Below are 25765 nucleotides of genomic sequence, written 5' to 3' on the forward strand. Positions count from 1 at the left end.
GTTTGCTGATTTTAAGTCCTTACCATGTTAGAGTAATGGAGAGTTTGGTCAAGACTAGGTCTGTGTTTTCTATGGCAAAATTGTTCCAGCTCTGACTTTTTAGCAAAACTGACTAGTCCTCTCTCTGTACACAGAGATAAAAAAATCTTTGGATTGAGTTGAAGTTAATCATCCAGCCAAGTAGCAAGTTGTGATGGAACAATTTACATTAATCTGAGGAAATAGTACATGCTGACTGTGAATGTAGACCTACACAGAAAGGCAAATAAATGTTTCTTGGGGTCAAGGGACCCCCACAGTGACTGCCCACAGTATTTACTGTCTTGTTTCTATTTGAGATTAGAGACCTTGGAAGATAAGACATAGGATGGCCCCAATTCATTTCATCTAATTGGGGGAGGGGGAGTATGGTTTTAAATTTCCTGAGAAATAAATGTTTAATGGAAGGCAATGTGCTGAATATGAGGACCACTTTGAACCCTGTTAATCGACTCTGACTGTTTTCACTATTTTCTGCCAAAATGTTAGTTTGCCATGCAGTAGACAGAATGCTTCTATCACATTTGATAGCTGAACTTGATGTAATCTGATGTGTTTCAGAAGGGGGTGGGGAGGAATACCTGTCAATTCTTGTAGTTGTAGAGGCTGAGATGCTGAATTGAGAGTCAGGAACAGGGTTCTAATCCTGCCTTGGACATATATTGGTTGTGCTCTTCTTGATAAATCCCTTTAACCACCCTCTAGGGAAACAGGAATTACAACAGTTGTGAGCTCTTGTATGTAGGTTTGGCTGAATAAACTGAAGTGACCCTTTTTATTTTTAGGGGATTAGTTTTGAAGCCCATGTGCTAAAGGTCACTTTGGTGGATGATACTATTTACTAATAGATTTGGACACCAATTTGTATCTTTGAGAAGAATGTGTATTTTTTTGTTCTTGTCTCATTTACTAAACAGTGAACAACTGGATTTACTCTAGCCTGGCCTCTTTTTACCTAGATTAAGCTAATCCAAATACCTGGTTTAGGTTGAGTTAACCACAGGATACGCGAGTTGACAGATCTTATTTCCCAGTCTCATCCAACAGGTTGTCTGATGTCAGTTGGTGGTTCAAGAGTAGGTTTTTTCCCAGTTGCAAGACACAGAGCTCTGTAGGACCATAGCCTGTGGAGTTTTATCAAATCCTCATTGTGGGGGAGGGTAGTTTGTCTTTTCCCTTGTAGTACAATTCTTCCAGCCTAATGAACTGTCAGATCTCTTGAATGTTTGGTAAAGCAGATTGGACAGTGACTCAAAGATGGAGTTTGGGGGCAGGGCTGATCATATCTTGAGCAGTAGCCATAAAAATCAGTGTTTTCTACAGCAGTCTCAGGGAATCAGACCTCATATGTATGTAGTGAAAAGAAATCATTACCAGATTTACACAGACTGGGGTAAGGGGCTGTGAGTGGGCTGTTCGTTTCTTTTACAGAAGATGGGGTGAAGTATGGGACAAAGGGAGAGATGGGCCATAATGAATTGGAAGAGAAGGAAAGCAAATGTTAGTTGGAGGCTATATGGAAGGGGGGCAGAGATTCCTGTATAGATGTGATTTAGAATCTTACACAAAATCTTAACCATTTGTTATGGTAACATTTCAAACTGGAATGAAAACCTAACCAGCTTTTTTTCTCTTGGTATTTTTGTCTGTTGCTGTTAGATGTGACATGCTGGCCTGGCAAGACAAAGTAAAAAACTGGGGAAGTCAGGTTCTTTGCCTTCTTGTTCATAATGAACATGTTCCTGGGAAAAAGGAAGAAAGGAATCTCAGGCCTTGCCACCAATTACATGACTGACTTCTAGACTCAAAGTGGGCTTGACAGTTGCTAGAAGTTTGAGGCGAGAGTGGCCCACCAACTGTCAGAAGAGTCCAGGCCAGGCGTTTCACAGCATGCTTGACATGAGGCTTGGCCAACAGCATTCATAGTTCCTCCCTACAGAGGGTGGGGAAATCTGCTTTCTCAGCAAGAAGCCCTAGAGCAAGCATCCTGGAAATATTTGGGCCTTGAGGCGGCAACCTCAAAAGTAATGTTTTTATAAAGTGGGAAAATTTCATCAACCAATAATATTTATTAATAAGTACCTACTATGCACAGAGCTTTGTGCTAGATGCTTTGGGGTTACAAAGACAAATTAGGTTCATTGCCTTCCCTCATGGAAATAGTTCACATCCTGCCACAATGCTTACTGTAGGACAGCAATTCATGCTCACCCAAGGAAGGTGGAAGCTGGGAATCATCACAGGAGAGCCCCACTTTGTGGGTTAAGCTTACTGTTAAGTTTCATTAGAAGCAACTTTACGGAAATAGTGTCATCTGCTTCTCAGAGACCCAAGCCCAGAAGTAGGTGGGGTTTCCTCTTTATTTATTTTTTAAGTTTTATTTAATTAGTCAATTTAGAATATTTTTCCTTGGTTACAAGTCATGTTTTTTTCCTCTCCTCCTCCAACCCCCTCCTGTAGCAGATGTGCAATTCCACTGGGTTTTACATGTGCCTTTGATCAAAACCTATTTCCATATTGTTGATATTTGCACTAGGGTGATGGTTTAGAGTCTACATCTCCAATTCTATCCCCATTGAACCATGTGATCAAGCAGTTGTTTTTCTTCTGTGTTTCTGCTCCCACAGTTCTTTCTCTGGATGTGGATAGTGTTCTTTCTCATAAATCCTTCCAAATTGTTCTGGCTCATTGCATTGCTGTTAGTAGAGAAGTCAGTTACCTTTGATTATTCTACAATGTATCACATCTCTGTGTACAGTGTTCTCCTGGTTCTGCTCCTTTCACTCTGCATCACTTCCTGGAGCTCGTTCCAGTTCCCGTGGAATTCCTCCAGTTCATTATTGGCGTTTCCTCTTTCACTCTGTGATTTTGGCAGCTGAGTCTTTGCTGCTTCAGGGACCAGAAACAGGTTCCAACACAGTGAACCAGAGTCTTTTACACTGTCTGTGCCCCATATTTCCTCCAATTCCAGGCAGCTGTAAGGAACTAAAATTCATTTCTCACCTGGGGAAATTCCAGTTTTTTGCACACTCATCAATTCTTCACAGCATGTGGTTTAAATAAAATTTTCTTTAAATATTATTGTTCTTTTGTGATTATAGTCTTTTGAATCCAGAAGTCTGAATTAATCATTTCTTATTTTTCAAAATCTAATTGATATTAGTATCCTTCACCAGATAAAAAGGGATTCCTGAGAAGATAGCAAAATCAGAGGTAACCGAGGATGCAGTTCCTCTTACTACCCCAAATAAGCAAGAAAAATGCTTCCAAATGGAGTAAATACTACACAATAAAATAGTTATTTAATGAATCCTGAGTAAGATGATGAGAACAGCTGAGCAGCAACTTGTTCCTGGCATTCCTTCCCTACATTTCCTCACTTTTCACAGCCTGCAGCTGCTCAGTATAACCTGGGTGGCCCCATGTTCCTTTGGAGGTTGCAGTCAGGCACTGGCTTTTGGAGTTAACCCCAGTAGGTAGGTTGAGATCTGTGGGTCATGTCTATGTCTAGACTTTAGAGGAAGGACAGGTCACAGATTCCAAACAGAATCTGAAGTCCAGGGGAGAAGATTGGGAAGTAGAGAGGATCTCAGAATCTTTGGCTTAATTGTAGGTATTAGAAATAAGCAGCCAGCTGAAGTGAGAGAAAGACTTTGAGACCTACTGGCTTCTTAAAGTTTCCCCTCATCAATTTCCCTCCAACTTCATTTTCCAATGCCATTTCATAAAGTGATGAACCCCACCCCCAGGTCAGCCTAGGGACTGAAGAAAGTCTGCTGCAGAGAAAAGCATAGAGCCCAAAAGAGAAAGAATTGGAAGGAAGGAAAATAGGTCCATCTACTAGGGTCTATCATTCTCCCTGAAACAATATTCCAACACTTCCACCGTACACATCAAGGGCCACAGAACTTACCTGACCTCCACTGATGTGAGTGATTGAAGAAGGCTGGGGTTGGGAGTTGTGTGGGTAGTGGAAGAGGGGAAAATGGGCAAAATAGAGGTAGGTTTATGGAAATGAAAGGATTAACAGACACATTTCTATAGCAGGGTCCCTAGAATATTCAGCTGTGATGGATCAAGATGTAAGAGTTCACCAAAAACAAAGGGGAAAAGCTACTTCATTGAACTTTATAGTGGAAAAAAAAAAGGAGCCAACAACTCCTGAGAAAAGAATTACAAGTTTGGCTGAGCTTCCAGAACCAAAAGTATGGAATATACTATAAGAAAGGATGAACAGGAGGACTTCGGAAAAACCTGGAAAGGCCTACATGATCTGATGCAAAAGAAAAGTGAGCAGAACCAGGAGAACATTATATTCAGCAATAGCAATAATGTATGATGATAATTTGATTTTAAATTTAAGTGAGGAAAAAATAAAACATTACTGAAGCGAGGAAAAAACCTCCAATATGTCTCAAAAACAAAATCAAAGAATTGAGTGGAGATATCCAAGATACTGTTGTCAACAGTTGTATCTGACCCCATCTTGAGGTTTTCTTGTTGAAGATACTGGAGTGGCTTGCCATTTTCTTCTCCTCTTCTCATTCTCTTCATTTTACAAATAAAGGTTAAATCACTTGCTCAGGAAATGGAAAGTAAAAGTCTAAGGCCATATTTTAACTCATAAAATGAGTCTTCCTGACTTGAAGTCTAGTGCTCTATCCACTCAAACTACACAGCTGTCCCATCTGAGATAGAAGGACAGAAATTGGAACCCTCCTGGGAATAATACAATTTAAAAAGAAAGTAGAGAATTTAGAACAAAAACCAAGTACTTCAAAACAGATTTTCACAAAATGAGAACAACAGCATGGGAATGCAGAAATGAAAGGAAAATTAACTGAAGAAATTTAGGAGATGTGATTTGAAAGAATACATGAGAACTGTAAAAAATAAGAATGTGGACCTTGGAATGCATATTTAAACTAAGAATAATAGGTCTATTATAAAATAATTAAAAATAAAATTTGAGCATCATGTTTCCAGAAATTCTTACAGGGAAGATACCTGGAATTTACTAGAAACCAATAGCAAAATATAGTGAGAGAATCAGCAAAACACCAAAAGAAATCTCAGCATAATTTGTCAAGAAACATTGTAGTCAGACTTTGTAACATCACGAAACAAAAAAAATTTTACAGACATCCAAAAGAAAACCCCTTTTACAAGGAAAATAGGAATAACAGCACATGAAAAAGTGTTTTAAATCCCTCGTAATCAGAGAACTGCAAATCAAAACAATGCTGAGGTACCACCTCACACCTAGCAGATTGGCCAATATGACAGTAAAGGAAAATAATAAATGTTGGAGGGGTTGTGGCAAAATCGGAGCACTAATGCATTGCTGGTGGAATTGTGAATCCAATCATTCTGGAAGGCAATTTGGAATTATGCACAAAGGGTTTTAAAAGACTGCCTGCCCTTTGATCCAGCAATACCACTACTGGGTTTGTACCCCAAAGAGATAATAATGAAAAATGTTTATACAAAAATATTCCTAGCTTCTCCTTATGGTGGCAAAAAATGGGAAAATGAGCAGAAGTCCTTTGATTGGGGAATGTGGTGTGTGATGGTGATGGACTACTATTGTGCTATAAGGAATGAACTGTTAATTGGAAAGACCTCCAAGAACTGAAGCTGAGTGAAATGAGTAGAACCATGAGAACATTGTACACAGAAAGTGAAACATTGTGGAACTATCCAATGTAATGGACTTTACTATTAGTAGTACTACAATAATCCAGGACATTCCTGAGGGACTTATAAGAAAGAATGCTATCCTCATTGAAAGAAAGAACTATGGGAGTAGAAATGTAAAAGAAAAACTTATAACTCATCACTTGTTTACATGGGCACATGATTTGAGGTTTCAGCTTTAAAAGATTGCTCTATGGTAAAAATGAATAATGTGGAAATAGGTATCAAATGATAACATTTGTACATCCCAATAGAATTGCTTGTTGGTTCTGGGAGGGAAGGAAAATGAAACCTGTAAACATGGGAAAATATTTTTAAAAAATAAAATAAAATTTTTAAATTAAAAAAAAGAATCAATATTAAATATTATTTCCAAGGCAGAAGAGAGGTAAGGGCTAGGCAAGTGCGGTTAAGTGATTATACAAGGTCATACAATAAGAAGTATCTGAGGCCAGATTTGACCCTAACACCTTTCTTATCCAGGTCTAAAGCTACCTAGCAACCTGAATTCCTTTTTTTTTTTATAAGAAAGCAAAGGGAAAAAAACATCTGGCACTCAAAAATAATGTATTCTGCAAAACTGAACCTAAGAAACAAAATAACTTGATGTTTGGTGAAACAGAAGAGATTGAGACACTTTTTTTTTTAAACCTTACCTTCCATCTTGGAATCAATACAGTGCATTGGTTCCAAGGCAGAAGATTGATAGGGTTTGGCATTGGGGGTTATGTGACTTGCCCAGGGTCACACAGCTGGGAAATGTCTGAGGCTAGATTTGAACCCAGGACCTCCTGTCTCTAGGCCTCACTCTCGATCCACTGAGCTACCCAGCTGCCCCCAAGTTGAGACACTCTTAAAGAACCAACATGTCAGCCTATAGAATCAAGTGAGTACAAGTAAAACACATAGCAGAGACTGAGATGAAGGGGGGAAGACATTACTGTATATTAAGTGAAAGAAAACAAATTTAACAAATATAACCTTAAATGTAAATGAGTTGAATTTCCTAGTTTAAAAAAGAAGAAATAATAATTTTAAAAAACTTAAGTTGATGTCTAAATGAAATAAATTTAAAATTAAGGAGATTTGACAAAATCTGTTTTCTTTCAGACTACTCTTTTAAAAAGGAGTTGCAGCCGTGATTTCAAATAAAGTGACAATAAAATCAGTAATACCAATTAAGACGAACAAGGGAACTACATTGTCTTAATGCCTGATGTGCCTGATGCTATAGACAATATAGGGAAAAAATCTCTGAAGCTTTTTAAGGAAATACAATGTAGGGGATTTATATAAAGATATTAATAGTAACACTGTAATGGCATAATGTAATAGTCTTTCCTCACAGGGTTATTAAAAAACCATCAGAAAGATAAACAAGAAGGAAAATATAGAGACATTACTGGGAAAGTTACATTTTACTGATCTTTATTGACTTCTAGATGAGAATACTAAGAAAAGGCATATGTTTTGCATCCTATAATAGCTTTGTGTGCTCAGACATAAAGGAATCATAAATATAAAATGGCAGAAAGTATAGATGTATCCTTTATACACCATAGCACAATAAAAATAGTACATTAGGAAATATAAGCAAAAGAAACAGACCTAATGGAGACTAAATTCTGACTAAGGAGTGGGTGAAAAATAAAGTAAGAGATACAATAAATAATTATATAATAATGAGAAAGCTTATGGAATGCAATTAATATAACCCTCAGAGGTCTTTGTCTAAAATTAATATTCCAAATAAGAGAATCAGTGAATTAAGCATACAACTATAAAGAGGAGGCAATATACAAATTAACAAACTTAAAACAAGGACAAAAGAAATCCAGAAATTTAAAAGAGAAATAAACTCATTAATTTTTTAAAAAGATATTAGCTGTTAGCTAATATGATCAAGAAATGGGAGAAAATCAGATCACCAAAGCAAAAAGTGAACAAGATAATTTCACAAGAAACAAACTAGAAATGAATTATTAGAAACTACTATATACAACCATGTGTCAGAAAAACAAGTACAAAAATATATGAAATTAACAAAATTATTAACTTATGTGATGTCAGAAAAAGAAGTCTGCGGGATGCATTTACAGGAGAATTCTAGCAGATGTTCAAAAAAGTATCTGTATAACAAAAATTCTTGTCAAAAAAAGACAGTCCTACTTCATTCTTATTTTATGACACAGATGTGTAGTCTTTATATTCAAATCAAGGAGAGAGACAAAGTAAAGAATGGCCATTGAAAACCAATTCATAAATGAATATTGGTGCAAAATTTTTAAACAAAATTCTCTCAGGAAATTGGTATAGGAATGCAGTGATATGTAAAAAATTATTCACTGTCTACATAAGATTTTCACAAATGAGAAAAGCATAATTATTTTTAATTGCTAGTTTAAAAGCTTTTGACAAAATAGTGCTTATTTGTTTAAAACCCTTAAAAATATATATAGGGTAAGAAGGACCCTTCTTTACTGTTATCTAAAACCAAGAACTGACTTTATTTGCAATATTAGAAACTTTCCCAGTACAAACAGGGCTATAGCAGAGATATTTATTGTTATTTGACACGGTTCTCAAAATGTCTGCTACAGCAACAAGATGAAAATAAATTTAAAGGTATTAAAAATAAAGAGGAGATGGAATTAACCCAATTTGCAAGTGACGTGCCAAAGTTTATCTAGAAAATCTCAGAATCAGTGAAGATAGTAATTGAGATGGTTAACAGCCTCTGCAAAAATAGCAATATGCAAAATCATAAAAATCATTTTGATTTTTCAATGATTTCTTATTCTATTCTATTCAAAATAGCTACAAAATTCATGAAATATCTGAGACACAAACTGTATATAAACACAACCATAAGAAATACTTTACAATAAAGAAGGATTTAAATAATTGAGGATAGATTCACTATTGATATTTGGGCCATGTTATTATAATAAAAATGACAATACTATTTAAATTAATTTATAGATTTAGTGCTATATCAGCCAAATTACAAGTGAATACTTTATAAATCTAAGTGAAATGATGACTTTATTTGGAGGAACAAAAAAAATCTAGAATTTCAATGAACATAATGAGAGGAAAAAACCTGAATGAAATGGGCATAGTATTATCATATTCAACATATCCTTATTATTTTTTAAAACCCTTACCTTCCATTTTAGAATAAATACTGTGTATTTGTTCCAAGACAGAAGAGCAGTAAAGACGAGGCAATGGGGGGTTCAGTGACTTGCTCAGGGTCACATATCTAGGTAGTATCTGAATTCGATTTGAACCCAGCACCTCCTATCTCTAGACCTGTCTCTCAATCTATTGAAACACCTAGCTGCCCCCCTATTCAACCTCTTATGAAGCAGTAGTTGCCAGAAATTTTGTAATGGTTAAAAACAACAACAGACAAATAGGTCACTGGAACAAAGTCAATAAACAGGAAATGGTAGCAACTGAAAATAGCCCAATGTCTATAGACATAAGAATATAAATTACTAATTCCTTTTTGAAGGGAACTCTTGGGAAAAAAGTTAGAAAAAAATAGGTTTATGCTAAGATTTTACCTCATATAACACAAGAATTTACAAAATATATACTCATTGTGAATGTAAAAAATAGCATTTAAAAAATTAGACAATAGGTCATAATACATTTCCCCACTACGACTAGAGATGCTTAACCAAATAAGGAATAAAAGACATAAATAAAATTTTTAAGACAATTTTGATTACATAAAATTCAAAAGCTTACTTCTATAAGGTCATTGAAATTAGAGTAAAAAGAAAAACTTGACAGTTGAATCAAATATCAATTTTTAAAAATCTAATATCTAAAACATACAGGGAATTGACACATATGTAATACCAAACTCTATTCCTTGATAAACAGTCAAAGAATATGAACAATTTTCAAAAGAAGAATTGCAAAAAGCAGACAACCATTTGAAAACTTGCTCCAAATCACTAGATAAAGGCACCTTAAATTTACTTGGAGATTTCACCACTTACCCTGAAAAATTTTAAAGATAACTTAAAACAGGAACATTTCATGTTGTAGAAGATGCAGGAAAGATAGGTATATACTCATTATATGGTTGGTCTGTATAAGAATTGGTCCAGAGGTTCTGAATATCCACAACAAGCATTTTTAAAGCAGTATGTGCTAGGTACTAGGCCTACGCACTGGACTATCACTGTAGGCCAAAAGAAAGGCAGCCCTTGTCCCCAAGTTTATATTTTAACAGAAATGCATCCAGAGAAGCTGAAAGGGCAGAGGTTCCTGAAGGAATTGACCAATCAGAGGAAGGGATGGAGTGATTTTCCAGGATGAGAAAGTATTCGGTCATGATAGAAAATGAACTCCCAAAGTTACTAAAGTATTAATATCCTTTTGACCCAGACATCCCATTTTAGGTGAATATGCAGTGCACATACAAGACAAGAACAAAGGCCTAATATATCAAAATATTCATAGTAGCCCTCTTTGTGGTAGCAAAAAATTAGAAGCGATGGCATGTACCACTCGTCTCCTATTCACTTAGCTTCACAATTTCAGTCATCCTCAACTCTCCCTTACTTATTTCCAATTATCAGATCATGTTCATTCCACCTCCACATCTTACATCCATCCCTTTCTCTCCATTCACCTTCTCCACAGTCACCTCCCTATTTCTAGATTTCGACATCTCCCCCCTGGATTATTGCTATAGTTTAGTCATCTCCCTGCCTCCTTTCTCCCTTCTCCATTCTCACATCTGCCAGTGTGATAATCTGACCATATCACTTGCCTCCTCAGCAATCCTAGTGGCTTCCTGTTGCCTCTAGGATGAATTACAAAGTCCCCAGTCTGGCATTCAAGCCCTTTTCAATCAGGCTACACCGTCCCTTTCTCTGTCCCAGTCAAACTGGCCTCCTCTCCTGATTCCAGGCCTTGGTGAATCCCCCCAACCCAGCAACCCTGCATGGTACTGCTTGGAGGAGTTTAGAAAGGGAAAGGTTTTCAGCAAGCTCTGCCAGGCTTAGTTCTTTTCAAGACTGCACCTGCCCAGAAAGGAATGAATCTCCTTCCAGGACAATAAAATGGTGGCATCAATAGAAGCCCCTTCCTCATTCCATACTTAGGAGGCCATGAATTATAAGACTTTTTTTTTTTTAAGTAGGCAGCTCTTTGGTCATTACATTAGGTTGAAACCCATTGAGAATTTGTATTTTTTGAAAAATAATTTGAAGAATTCTTATGGGAGCAGTTAGGTAGCCTAGTGGCTAGAGCACTAAGGCTGCTGGGATCAGGAGGACCTGGGTTCAAATATGACCTCAGACACTTGGTAGGTGTGTCACCCTAAGCAAGTCACTTAACCCCAATTGCCTAGCCCTTAATACTATGGATTGATTCCAAGACAGAAGAGAAAGATTTTTTTTTCTAAGAATGCTTAATAGTGATTTATAAAACACACGTGGCTGAAATGTGCTAAGGAAATCAGTTGTAAGCCTTATAGTTTCTGCTATTTGTTTTATTCCCCAGAATAAATTATCCCAGAAACAGGTTTTATAAATTTTTTTACATCTTACAAATCTGAGCCCTTTCCCTCTCTTTTTGTTCAGGTGCTCGATCCTTGCTTGTAGTGCTTATGTGGCCCTGGCCTTGGGTGACAACCTCATGGCTTTGAATCATGCGGACAAACTACTCCAGCAGCCTAAGCTGTCGGGATCTCTTAAGTAAGTTGGATTTTATTACACATAATGAAGTTATATTTTTTTGGATGTTTTCTCCTCCATACCCTTCTCCAGCCAGTGAAATGTAACTTGAGAGGATTTGTATTTTCAGTGTGTGGCACTTCCCCTGTGAAGTGGCCTGACCCTGGCCAGAGACTGAGGGATGATCGGTCCTGGTTCGGCCACCAGGTGTTGTTGCTTGAGCTCCCTTGGCATGGGCATAGCTGTGAAGTAGCAGGGCCACACAGCTCCAGACCAGGGAGGAGTATCTAGTGCTGGCTGTCTAAAATCAGTCCTTTCTGTGAATGTGTATGTCAGTGTAGAAGTACTTCGTTTGTGTTTAGAATGAGAGAACGACTCCGTGTCATCCACAGCAGGATGGCTAGTCATGGCACCTGTTCCTTGCAGACATTGCTCTCGAGCAGAGATAACATGTAGGATGAACTGGGGTGGGCAGGAGAAGGCGTTGTGCCTGAGCTATGTGGGAGGGGAAGAGCATCCGCTCCTCTGCAATCTTTGGGACTCCCTCTGTGCCTCAGATCAGTGACTTCTACACACAGCCAGCCCCAGAGTGAGCTTCACTTTCATACCCCAGCTTGCCCTTGTCTGCCCCAAGTATCCTCCCCCACACCTCATAGGACTGCCCCAGGGAACCAGTCACCATTCTTGGGAGACCCTAGGCCAAAGCTCCCTCCTACTCATCTCTGGGTTTTTGCTCACTAGAGTATAAGTTCCTTGAGGGCAAGAATTGTCCGTTCACATTGCTTTTCCCAGCCAAGTGCCTGGCCCATAGTAAAGCAGAGACCTGAATTTAGAGACCTGGGTTCCAGTCTCAACCCCTGCTTACTTGACTTTGTGACATGAATAAGTCATTATATCTTGTGTTGCTTGTTGGGAGATGATAATGGCCATTTTGTCTGTCTCCAGCTGTTAATGTGATGAGGCTGAAATGAGTTGATGCCTTGGCAAATAAAGCCTATCCCTGAAATGGTTTCCTCCCACCTCCCAGACTCATGAGTCACCCTCAAAACTCAGTTCAAGACTTCCCCCCATACACCCATGTGTGCCTGATTTCCTCTCAAAGTTACTTTTCCATTCTTTTTTATGTACCTGTTGTCTCCTCAAACAGAATATGAGCTCCTTAAGGCCCGGGACCACCTTGTTTTTGTCTTTGTGTCCTTAGAAGCTAGTATGGTGCCTGCCACCATGCCAGATGGTCAGCAGTGGTTACGCAGCTGGAAGGTAGCCAGAGGGGAGGGGCCAAGAGTTTGGCACATGCCTGAACTAGGGAGAATGCTGTCCACTAGGGAGAATTCTGACCTGGCTGAGGTGGACAGCTTACATTGGGGATTGCTTTCTAAGTCACAGCGGGGAAGCATTTAACCTGTCTATTGAATTGAACTGGCATCAGTTGGAGGGATGTGATGAATGACACAGCTGGAAAGGACCTGAAAGCTCTCTAGTCCAACCCCCTCATTTTACTGAGAAGAAATCCAGACCCAGCCTGGAGATACAATGGGATACAAACCGGTTCTTTCTAACACCCAGTGTTGCTTGTTCAGATCAGAATCAATTATGGAGCTTTGTTGAAGCTGAAATTTCCATTTGGGAGTTTAGACTTTTCTTGTTTAAAGTTGGTAGATAGCTTACACTCAACACTCATTTTTTGAGTAAGGAGGTGTCACAAACAAGCTATGTTTCAGGAAGATTAATTAGGTGGACATATGCAGACTGAGTGGGGGAGGTTTGAGATGAAAGCGAAGGAGGCCAGTGAGGAAACTGTTGTGGAAGCACAGTTGTGAAATGATGGCAGATGGCTGGAACAAAGAGGTTGACATTGGCGATAGAAAGAGAGGGTGGGGAGGGAAACATCTGGAAGAAAAGGAGATGGGAAGATCTCAATGTTCATCCACAACAGATCTGTAAAATGACTTTTATTGGTATTATCTGTTTTTACATTGCCTAGATTTCCCTCTCCTCTCAGAGAAATCATCCCTTCCAATGATGTCTTGTCCCTTTTTTGCTTTGGTTTGTTTTGTTTCATTTTAAGACAAAAAGAAAGGAAAATAATTCACCAAACCAGTGAGTACATCACAAAAGTGACATTCTGTACAGTGTTTTATAGCCATGTATTCCCTGCCCCTGCCTCTGCAAAGGAGTCATGAAAAGTTCCAAAGCATGTGGTCACAATTATTTGTAACACAGCTTAAGAGTTTCCATTGTGTTTTAATGGACAGAGCACTGCATTGGTCATCAGAAGACCTAGGGCAGTGTTGGCGAGCCTTTTAGAGATTGCATGCCCAAACTGCACCTTTAAGCTACCTGTGAACCCCTGCATTACCCCAGACAGCAGAGGGAAGAAGTGCTTAGATTGGACTGCTGAGTGGAGGGGCGGGGCATGTGAAAATCAGCCTCAGGTATGGTGGAGAGGGGGAAGGGAGCAGCCCTCTCCGTGCCACTGGGGCATGTGTGCCACATCTTCATCATCACGGACCTAGGGTCTATGCCAAACTGCCATGAAGCAACCATGTATCCTTGGGCCAGGGCCAGGCATAGGCTGGACTAAAAGATGAGAATGTCCTACTATAGGAGAATAGCCACAGTTTGGTTTTGTAAGGGGAAAGGGGGGCTTATTTTATAAAAAGGTTAGACTGGATTATATTTAAAATAAGGTTGCCAGGAATTGATATTAATTCCAAAGAGATTTACTTACAATTTATTTACAAAATATAGAAAATGTGAAGTTAGAAAGAAAATCAGAGAGAGGATAGGGTAAGATATCTAGCTTAAGCACTCCTGGCCCCTGGCTCAATCCAGGCAGGGAGAGTTAGTTTCATCAGGCCTTGGCAAAATATCCAGGAAAGGAGTCAGTCTTTTCACTCACCACATGCCCAGTCGAAAGGAAGAGATTTAAGAACAGTCTCACCAGGAACAGGGTCTCAGGTCCAGTCAGCAGATTCTTCTTCAGCTGAAGATCTCAGATGATTCTCCCCCCCACAGGAAGTTGTAGCTCCCTTTTAAAGACACTTTCTTTTCCCCTAATTTTACATCTACCAATCACAGTTGAAGCTTTGCTTTAGGACTGCCATGGAACAGTCAGTTTAATTCTGATTCATCACCCACTATTGCACATGTGGGTCACAGATCTCCCCTACTCAAGTGTGAATGGAGTGTTTACACCTTTGGTGACTAAATCTAAAAATGGGTAGGGGTTACAATTTAATCTTCAAAATCAGGAGAGAGTTAATTAATTTCATTTTCACAATCAGAGGAGAGTTAAATTTAATCTTCACAGTTTCTTGAATTTACCACAAATGCCTTCCCGGTAGACAGTGGGAAGACTATTTAAAATGCCCTCACAGTAGAGCTAGCAGATCTTTGTCTCTCAGTTGAACATTCTACCACTTTCAGTATAGCTGGACTAGGAGGTGAGAGAGCCTCTTCAAGTCTTTCTTCCCCAACCAATATTATTGTATAACTCTGGGAAGGTCATTTTAAAAAAAAACCTCTTTGTGACACATGCTACTTTCTGAGATTTTAAATTACAGATTAGATGGTAGTCTTAATTCATGGAGGCAATTTTAATATTAGCTGTTCTCTCACATTGATGAAATCATATATCTAGAACCCTCCCCTCCCCCTAAAATTAACATATAAGAAGGATCACAAGATTGAGAACTGGAAGTATTTTTTTCTTTATTTTTTTATAAAAACCCTTACCTTCAGTCTTAGAATCAATACTGTGTATTGGTTCCAAGGCTGAAGAGTGGTAAGGGCTAGGCAATGGGGGTTAAGTGACTTGCCCAGGGTCACACAGCTGGGAAGTGTCTGAGGCCAGATTTGAACCTAGGACCTTCCATCTCTAGGTCTGGCTCTCACTCCACTGAGCTACCCAATTGTCCCCTGGAAGTAATTTAAAGAGATGATCTGATCTAATTCTCTCATACAAGGGAAGGACCTGAAGGCCACAGTAATTATAGGTCCTGAATCTAGAGCTCTAAGTGAACTACAAAGCTATTTAGTCCCAATAAAGAAACAATGATCTGGTAAAGTTAAGTGATTTGCCCAGAATCACAGATTTTAATCCAGGTTCTCTGGTTCCAAATTGTCAGACCTGGTGATTCTCCAGTATGAAGTGATTGAATTTAATGAATTACCTAACATGTTGGATCATTGTGTCTAGCCACAATGTTTAACTAATTCTCACATTTTAATTTCATTTATTGCAATGGAAAATTTTTAAATACAACTCTGTCTCCTAAAGAAGATATTGTGGTGAAGTACTTGACCATTTGAGATTGATTTCTTCATTTTGTTTTCTACTTTAGGTTTTTGGGCCATTTATATGCAGCAGAAGCCCTCATCTCTCTTGACAGAATTTCTGACGCTATTACACATTTGAATCCTGAAAATGTCACTGATGTGTCTTTGGGGATCTCTTCAAATGAGCAGGACCAAGGTTAATGAAGATACACTTGATTACACATAGCCCAAGTTCCTATTGCCTTTTAATTGTAACTCATAATGTTTAGAATTTAAGGCTGTAGCTGTTGTGAATGCAAGTCTTAACATAGCTTCTTCCCAACTTTTTGCCGATTTATTTTTTAATAATTAACTAATCCATGGAATCAGGCATCATTAGGTATAATTTTACCACTTTTAAAAGGCTTTCTAGCAGAGTGTGGGTTATTTTAGTTCTGATAGGCTTTTTTCCTTCTTTGTAGACTAGACACTTTGCTAGCTCTTGTGTGGTGAGTGGAGGTGTTATGACTACTAAAAAAAAATTAATTCTTGCCTAGTTAATTTACAGACTAGGATAAGCAAAATTAGATTATCTTGAATCTGTGGCCTAATTCCTAGCTTTGCAAATTAGTTGATATTTGAGTAAATGGAATAAGAACACATGGGTTGGACTTTCCCCCCTCCATTTAAGCTTATCCCATTGGTTTGTGCTGCCATGCTCTGATGCTTTTAGAGAAGAGAAATCATTCACTGAAAATTAAAACTCAGAGTTATAACAAGCTACTTAATGTCAGAACTCTCCTCTCCTGGAAGAGTTGGGTTTTCAGAAATGATTCCCTTTTGGCCTCAGACTGGTTTTTCATGTCTTTGTTGTAGGACCTGACAAAGGGGAAAATGAAGCAATGGAGTCTTGTAAGTAAGAAGTTTGTAAGTTCTCAGTGCGTGTATAAGACTAAGAGAAAGTAGCCTAGATCTTAGATCATTTGTGTTGGGTGTTAGGAGCCCTGAGGGAGCTTCATCTCCTTCATGAACACTTGATGCCTTAAGCCTTAATGCCTTAAGAATTTGTCATTGGTTTCACAAATTTTGTAGATTCTTTGGGTCACATTAAGCTACTTAATGGATTTGAATTTGTGTTTTTAATAACCTTCATATTCCTTTTCAAGCTGGCAAGCAAACACCTCAGTGCTACCCAAGCTCAGTCAATTCTGCCCGAACGATGATGCTGTTTAATCTTGGCAGTGCTTACTGTTTGCGCAGTGAATACGACAAGGCCAGGAAGTGTCTACACCAGGTAAATACATGATGCCCAGCTGCCATTTTCTTCTCAGAGAACTTCAGGGCCGAAGCCTATGTCAGATTCATGACACCTGAGCTGTTTCTTTAGAAGGACTAGAGGGATGCAAAGAGCTAGAGTAGCATTGAGGTTGGGTTTCCTGTTCAACTCAAGAAGTCTTCATTCTAGACCCTGTACTCCTAAGAGAATTCTGCTGTCACCTTGGGCAGGGACAGTTGTCCCATCCTTCTCCCCCAAGCTGTGTATGGGAAGAGCACTGACCTGGGAGACATCGGGCATGATGGGGCCTTCTGTGACGTGTCCTGGCGGCACAGCCTGGGGCTGCTCCCCTTCCCCTCTCCACTGCACCTGAGGACAATGTTCACATGCCTCGCCCCTCTGCCAGCAGCCCAGTGTGGGCCCTTCCTCCCCCTGCTCTCTGGGGGTAATGCGGGAGGCTCACCAGGGGGCTTGAAGGTGCAGATTGGGCACAACTCTCAAAAAGATTGGCCAAAGCTGCCTTAGCGTCTTGGTGCTTGGGAGGTGTTCTAATCAGATTTTCCCCGCCTGTCTGATTATGCCGAGTACCTGGAGAATAACATTTAGTGTGGGATCCCTGCAAATACATGTGAAAGTCGAGGGCCGTGTGCTTAAGCAGCCATCTCCATCTGTCACAACTTTTACATTTAAGGCTTTGCTCAGAGGAGCATGTAAATCATTTACTCCCCCCAACATGTCCTCGTTTTCCAGGGGACACTTGGGAGGGGGGGGGACTTTTTTCAAAGCACGTTGGCACAGTGGATGGGTCTGATGAACCATTGCTTGTGTCCTCAGAACCTCCCTGCAGGGACCTAAAGTCACAGTGCTCAAGGACAACAGCTGAAATGGGGCAGCAAGAGGTTGGCTAAGCCTGGCCTGCAGGGAGCAAGCTATTTTTTTGGGCCAGGCAAGGAGTGCCACCTTCATGAATTGGGAAAATGGAGCAGTGAGTGAACAGTTGGGAGATGGATCTTGAGAAGACATTTTAACACCAGTTTAACTGCCACAAGAACAAAATTATTAAGGAAATATATTGTATTTTAAATTGGCTGCTAGCTTCTTTTGGCTTAACAAAGTGTCATAATCTGTCTAAAGCAGTTGCTGTGGTTTAATTTTTTCCATTCAGTGAAATGGCTTGAACCACATAGTCATTGGGACTGAGTCAACAGACCCTGGGTTCAAACATTCCTGGTCTGATACTTCCTTCCCATGTGACCATGGACATGCCACTCATGTTACTTGGCCTGCTTCCTTCTTTGTCAGTTTAATGCAGGGACCCTTGAAGTTCCCTCCAGTTGTAGCTCTGGGGTCCTTCACTCCTTGTTGGAACATTAAGAGACAGAGGATACTTGAGGGTTATTTCTTGCTTGATCAGTGGAACTGGTGCCTCCTTGAGAAATGCATTTCTCTCAAAGACATGGCTGGTTGGACATTTACCAGCCTTTTCCTTCTGTGGCTTACAGCAAGCTTCAGATTTAGTTTTATTTTCGGTTTACTGACAAAATGTAAGAAAAGTTTAACAAACTTTTCTGTGCTTATCAGGAGCTTCGGGTAAAGGATCCTGGGTTAAGGCAGAGCAGAGACCTGTGCTCTTGTTCTCAAAATACTTAGTAAAACATTGAACCAGCCCCATATCATAAAAGAGCCTGCACCCCAGATCCATGTTACTAAAGTGAGAGTTAGCTTAACCAGGGCTGTGAAAGGAAACAAAGCCTTCATTTACTCCTAACAGGATGGGAACATTTTCCTTCCCAGTAAATGAATAACAGTAGATTTCTCTTTAATGTCTATAGAAGCAAAGTCAAAGCCTATTTTATTTCCAGGTAAGGCAGCCAGACATTTGGTTTTTAAAAAACAAATCATCTGGTAAGATCAATTTATCAGGGTTTTCCCAGATTCAGCATCACATGTAATCATGTTCCTGGAATAAAGATGATAAGTCCCCATATGGGCATAAGGAAAGATGGGAAATAAATTTAGGAGGCCAACTCTCCCTATTTTGCCACCTCATAAAAATATTTGGCCAGCCCTCTCTGCTTTGGAACTCCTCTCCCTGCATATGGACTTCTATTGTTCAGCAGCACTTCACCTCCTGAGTTTGACTTTCCTTTTCAATATAGAAGTAGCCCTTGATCTGCCACTAACATATTCTGTGACCTTGGGCCTCACTTTTCCTCATTTCCCAGATGAGACTGTTGGCTCACAGTTCTGATTCTAATTCTGTTCTAACCTAGTTCAAGTGTGATTATAATGCAGGTAGATCTATACAAGCCACAAGAAATGGTCAGAACTCTCTAGTGATACCCTATACCCATGTATCTCACATACCATTACTCTGTGAGTGTGAGTCTACCGTGTACTAGATCGGGGTAACACACTCCAAGTGAGCCAGATTATAAACTGTAACTGGGAGATGCTCAAAAAAAATAAAAATTTGGTACAGCCCCAAGAGTGTGGATGGATGGTTCTCTGAATCAATATGCAGGCCCTCAGGAAACCATTCCCATTGAGATGCTGGACACCGCTGTACTAGGCAACGCAGACTCTACCTACAGAGGGGTTGTGCTTGTGTCCTGCTGTAGTAGGGGCCTAGAAAAATCTTTCTAGAGAAATATCCCATTAACTCTGCAGACAGCAGAGAGACAAGGTCAGGACTAGGGGATGAGTAAGAATGGAGAGGAGGAAAAAAATGGGAGAGAGGAGAGATAGTCTACAGATTTTCAAGCCAACTCTGATAGCAGCAGGAGAAATATAGACACATAAAGATGTTTGGTTGACATCTTTAATTTGTAATATGTCCCCATTGCAAATGACCAGGCATAGATGTCCTGAAAGAAATTGCAGCTTTGGAGAGTGGGCAAGAATGGAGATGAAATCATGGAAACTATGGGAGACGATGGCCATGTTCCCAAAGCTACTAGCAAAGGAGACAAGCCACAATTTGGAGGAAAACATGAGTAACCCATAAGGAGTGGCTCTCAGAAAGTGGAAGTGACAGTCAACAGAGCTAGATAAAGCAGAGAAATCCAGGATGATGGGGATAGAGAGAGAGAGAGACCCCTGGATTTAGCAATAAGGTCATAGACTGAGCTGTTTCAGCTGAGTGGTGGGAATGGAAGTCAGACTGCATGGGGGGCTGAAGAAGTAAAAGGTAATAAGGAAGTAAACACAGTATAGATTGCACAGTGGATAGAGCCCTGGGCCTAGAATCAAATGCAACCTTAGACACTTACTAGCCAGGTGACCCTGGGCAAGTCACTTAACCCTGTTTACCTTCCTTTCCACATCTGTCAAAGAGCTGGAGAAGATAATAGCCACACACTCCAGAATCTTTGCCCAAAAAACACCAAATGAAGTCATGAAGAGTAAGACATGACTGAACAACAAATGCCAATACCTTCGGTCCCCTTTCTTAATCTTTTGCATGGCCTTTGGTAGTTTGATAAAGGCTATGGAGCCCTTCTCAGAATGGTGTTTTTAAATGCATAAAATAAAATACAAAGAAAACCCATGATCACTTTTCAAATGCACTTAGAATATTAAAACACTCATGAACAAGGTCTTTATGCCCTCGGGGCATTGGGGGAGGTGGATGCATAGTGACCTACATCCAAGATTTTCACATACCAGACTCAGAACCCGTAAATGTATCTTCAGAAATTGAATTAATTGACTTGAACTAAACTGACCTGTAGATTCTAGAAGCCACAGTTATGCTAAAGGCTAAGAGCAAAGCACAGAAAACATGAAAGGGCTGAAGCACTTCCTTGTAGGGTGAAGGGAACAAGAAGGAGCCTCTGTCATTTCGTTCGGAAGGGATCTCACCAACCGGAAATTGTTTGGGAAAAGGATCCAAGAAGTGGCTGCCCTCATTCCTGCAGTTCTTCCCCAGGGGCTCTCAGGAGAGTAGGCTAGGGGGACAAGATGTTAAGGAAATGTTTCTGGGTTCTTCCCGACAGGCTTATGGGCCATTCAGTCCACTAGTTCTCTGGTTTTGATAACTTCTTTTTGTTTTGTTTTGAGAAAAGGCGGCTTCCATGATCCATCCCAAGGAAATACCACCTGAGGCTATCCTGCTGGCTGTCTACCTAGAGTTACAGAATGGTGAGTGCCTAGAACTTGAAAGAGAATAGGTATGAAAATATTAGTCCCATTAAAAGGACTCACACCAAATGAACTGAACTAGCCTCTCCCCACTCCCACTTATCAAGTATATAGAAACCCAGAGGGCAGGGAAGGACCAAGGGTCCCAAAATAGGGCTCTTCTCATGCATACTTTGTGACTTCTTGAAAATGAGAGGACCACAAGACATCATGTAGAGACATGTTGCCTTGAAGCCAGGAAGACCTCAGTTTTAAGTCCTGCCTCTTACACATCAGGGCTCAACTTGTAGAGAAAACAGGCTCACCCAGGGGTTCCCTGTCCCAGTGAAATCACAAGTCTAGTCCATTTGGTTAAGTTCTTAAAAACATCAGTCCTCCCCACAGCTCTGCACATGCTTTGTGAGTGGGAACACATCCAATCTGGTGCAGTCTGTGCACACTGGAGCAAGGAACCTTTGATTTGCCTCCTCTTATGCAGACAAACATCATTAATTTGAATGTGTAAAGGATTGGGAAAAGATCCCAAATCTTGACTTGGGATTCAGAGATAAAGAAGCCTATGAACAACTAAGGTTGAACAACACACCACCAGATCTTGAATAATCTGGTGCCAATTAAGGAGGTGGTGATCATTGTTTTGGGTCCTCTCCAACTTTAAATCTGGGCCCGACCCCAGATCATGCATATGAAAACCAGTCATGGTCCTGATAGAATGTAGGCAGTGTTGATGTGCCCATGGCCTGCCTCTATCCCCCTCCAGGGCAGATTTGGTTGTCACCAAAATTTGCCTTTCCTTCAGACAGAGATTTTGAGGGGTTGTGTGTGTTTTTAAATAAAACCTAGCCAGGGAAGGAGTAGGAACAGAATGTGGTTTTGGTAAAAGAGAAATTTAATGGCCTAAGAATTTGGGGGGCTTAGAAGAAATGAGAGGTGTTTCAGGGCTTCTCAGTCAAACCTTCCAGCGTGATCTCATGCTATACTGTCCGAATTTGTAGAACACCATCCACTAGCTTTAAAAGTCCCACACTCTGAGGTCAGCTGAGGCAGGACTAGAGTCAGAAAAGCCCAGAATCCAATTCTGTCAGACCCTCATCTCTAAAAGGGGGCAGGTAGACTGGCCTGACATCTGAAGATCAAGGACTCCATCCAGGCCAGTTACCAGCAGCAAGGGTCAAGGGGAAGCAGAGCAAGGAGACTAGCCAGTCCAGCCTCCTTTTCTGCACACAAAATCCCAGCGATGTTGAGAGGCAGCTCTAGTATTACAGGGAGGCCCAATGAGATCGGCTTGACTAAGGCCTTGGAGCAAATGGCTTAGAACTGCTCAGGAAGGCCAGCCGGGGCTGACCAGGGCTCTCCATTGCAGCAGCTTTTCTCATCAGATTTTTTTCTGCACAGGTAATACACAGCTGGCCTTACAGATTATCAAAAGAAATCAGCTGCTCCCTTCTGTAAAAACACTTTCTGAAATACGAAAGAAGCCAGTGTTCCAGTCTGCTCACCCCATCCAGCCCATCCAGATGCCAGCTTTCACCCCCGGGCAGAGAAAGTGACCCATGAGCCATTTTGTAACCCGTGTCCTCTGCACTGCAGCAGTGTGAATAAAGGACGTGGGCGTGTGCTGCCTTTGGGGAGCTTTGCGGGATCCGCGCTCCTGATGCTTGGGGGGCCTAAGATGCTGGAGGTGGACCTTTTCCCCGAGCTTCCACCATTGTTCATTTCTACACACAGGTGTCCATTTCTAGTCAATAAAATGACCTTATTAATAGTTTGTTCACAGTCGTCCTTGAAGCTCTCCTCTCCCTGCGCCAGGAAACCGTAAGTGTCTGCTATCTGACCCGGCCTTGGGCTCCGCCGTGCGGCACACTGGAGAAGGCAGCAGGGAAGAGGTAGCTGCCAGGGAGGGGCCCCTGCATGGACACCTAAGCCCCTTTGGCATGGGAAGTAGCAGCAGGAGCCCAAGGGGAAGCCAGGCTTTGGGCTTTAGCAGACCAAAGATGGCGCCTGCCTCGTGCAGGCATAGGAGAGAAGGAAAAAACCCTGACGCAGCAACTTGACCTGTGACTACACTCTGTGGTATGTGTTCTTGACCAGGTTCAGGGGCTAGTTTAGCAAAACTGGCCAAATGTGAGACCCGAACCCAAGGTTTGCTCTGCGTCTCCCAAGCCATGGCTGCGCAGGAAAGGAACCCGGGCCGTCCCTCCCTGCTGGGCCTGCAGAAACCCTCGGCTCCCAGAACGACAAAGCCCTGGCGCTGCTGCTGCCTGCCTGTAGGAGGTGGCTTGTGGTGCTGGATTTGGGGGTCATTGGCCATGTTGGGTTGAGTTCTGAGAGCCCCAAACCTGAGCCAGTGAGGCCAAGAAGCTCCTTCCAAAGAGATGATGGAGCGAGGCCCAAAATCCACTGGTGGCTGCCATTAGCCCTCTTCAAGTGAACCAGCCCGCCATGACTCAAGCCAGGAGAGACGATAAGTCAGGAAATGGGTAAGTGATGCGCTCAGTGCCTTCAGGGGAAAATCACTTCAGATGATGGGAGTTGCCAAGCTAGCCAAATAAGTCCACTTACCCAAAGCAGATGCCTTGCCACTGAATCTGTACAGCTGCCGAGATGAGTTTTTGTCTTCTCTCAACTTTTAAAGCGACTTTGTCTCAGTAAAGGTAGAAAATAGACCTCGAGGGGCCGCAACATCGGCCCGAGTCCTCAATAAACTACGGTTCGATAAAACAAGCCGGCCAGGGCTCTCGGGTGTTCCTGGGGTTTAGAGTAGGCAGAGGTACCCTCCGTGGCTCTCTCCGGCTCAGGTCTTTGGGCAAACCCTAATCAGAGGGGAGGGGCCATTTATTCCCCGTTTGAGATCTTTGGCAGCCAGCCTTGTTGACTCCCACTTGCTTGGCTTTGACCTGTGGGAACGGTGCTCGGTTACTGTCATCCAGAGAAAGCAGCAGCCTGCCGTGGGGAATGGTCTCGGGAGCTTTATGGCCTCGGGGAGGGCAGGGGAGGGCAGGGCGCTTTAAATGTCCTCGTCTAAAAAGGGAGAAACCTGGGCCATCCCTCCCTTCTCATCTGATTTGGTACAGAACAAAGATGCTCACATCTACTTTGGTTTACATGAGTGAAAAGGTCCGGACAAAACGTAAGGGGCAAAGAATGGGTCAGTGAGAAAGCGGCACAGCACCAACCACAAGGATGAGTGACTGGCTTTTGTGAGGCCTGCTCTACCGAGACTTGGTGAACCAGCCTTGCCGACGCTGTTCCTTTGAGTTCAGTTCAGATAGTGCTGTTTTGGGGAGGGGGGCCGTCCCAGGAACCCCTTTGGAGAGGCAATGAGCGTCTGTTAGAGAAGTTTGCAAAGAAATCAGAGACACAGAGTTGTCTGTCACCCAAACGGTGGGAACACAATGGAGGAGCCCTGGTTCCTTCAGAGGCACAATTAAGGGACTTGGACTCAAGGGGTTCTTCACCGGGATAGATTGGTCGATCAATCTGGTTGATAGATTTGAAAGGATCTGTGAACTTGAATAAGGAAAAAAATATCTATTCCAATGTAGTTGCTTTTATTTATAATGCCATTTTTATTTTTTATATTTTATTTCATGCATTTAAAAACGTTATTCTCTGAAGGACCCCAGAGGCTTTAGTAGACAGCCTGAGAGCCTGTGATACAAAATGGGTTAATCCCTGCTCTGGATGGTTTCTTCAGTTCCCTAGTGGTCTGGAGGGAGCTGGCTGATGCCCAAGAGCTCTTCCATTTCCCACGTTGGGCATCTTTCCAAAGGCTTTCTTTGATGTCCCCAGGATTCTAATGGGATAGATAGGGAAGCCTGGGCTGTGCTCTCCATTTGACAGGACGTGCGAGGGAAGTGGGTTACAACCACTTAAGTGACTCATCTTCATTTTAGAGGGGTTCAGTGGATGGGGCACAGGGCCTGGACAGAGTTCACATCTGGCCTCTGGCACTTCCTAGCAGTGTGATTCTGGGCAAGTCACTTCACTCTAAATGGCAAACCAATGCATTATCTTTGCCAAGAAACCATGGACAGCATTTGGCGAGCTGCGGTCCAAAAGAGGACTCAGCCCTGACTGAACAACAGTCTTCATTTTAGGGAGGAAATGGGGGCTTCCAGAGCACAGGGAGGTCCGAGCACTTCAGGCCCCTCCAACTGCTAGAGTCAGACTTCTATGAAGCATCTTCTGCAGGGGAATGGGACCATCCATCTAGCCAATAACGATCATAACAGAACGTGAAGTTAGATTGATGCAGAGCAGAGAACCTCCTCTTTGGTCTCCCCAGAATAGGGGTCTGATTCAGTGCTTGACCCCAGGCCAGAGAGTGAGAAGTCGCCCCATTGGACTCCATGGGAGCGCCATGCCCTGAGGATACAGGGAGGAGGCCCCGTGGGCTTGCCTCACCCAAGGAAACCCCATTGGGTCCAGAGAGCCACACTTTAAGGTCTGGCTTCAAGGATCCAGTGGCTGGGGTGCAAGTTAATGCAGCCCTGGATCCTAGGGAGGGTGTGAGGTACAAGTTAATGCAGCCCTGGATCCTAGGGAGGGTGTGGGGTACAAGTTAATGCAGCCCTGGATCCTAGGGAGGGTGTGAGGTGCAAGTTAATGCAGCCCTGGATCCTAGGGAGGGTGTGGGGTACAAGTT

General features: G+C 41.6%; 1 protein-coding gene across 12 annotated transcripts in view; it reads left to right on the forward strand.

Annotated features, from left to right (window-relative positions):
- Positions 1-22882, forward strand: part of CNOT10 (CCR4-NOT transcription complex subunit 10) — a 69740-nt gene extending 46858 nt beyond the window's left edge. For 7 of the 12 annotated variants that reach the window (XM_007505225.2, XM_007505224.2, XM_056800386.1 and 4 more), the window contains 6 exons: positions 11346-11459; positions 15785-15915; positions 16575-16610; positions 16865-16992; positions 21042-21117; positions 22513-22882. In XM_007505225.2, the coding sequence (XP_007505287.1) occupies positions 11346-11459; positions 15785-15915; positions 16575-16610; positions 16865-16992; positions 21042-21117; positions 22513-22667 (640 nt within the window). In that variant the 3' untranslated portion in view covers positions 22668-22882. Of the gene's footprint in view, positions 1-1698; positions 3121-11345; positions 11460-15784; positions 15916-16574; positions 16611-16864; positions 16993-21041; positions 21118-22512 lie in introns of those variants that run through there. The other 5 variants (XM_056800384.1, XM_007505226.2, XM_056800389.1 and 2 more) reach the window with 3 other exon arrangements.
- The last annotated feature ends 2883 nt before the right edge of the window (positions 22883-25765 follow it).

The sequence above is a fragment of the Monodelphis domestica genome, chromosome 5 (genome assembly GCF_027887165.1).
Source record: "Monodelphis domestica isolate mMonDom1 chromosome 5, mMonDom1.pri, whole genome shotgun sequence".
Classification (NCBI taxonomy): Eukaryota; Metazoa; Chordata; class Mammalia; order Didelphimorphia; family Didelphidae; genus Monodelphis; species Monodelphis domestica.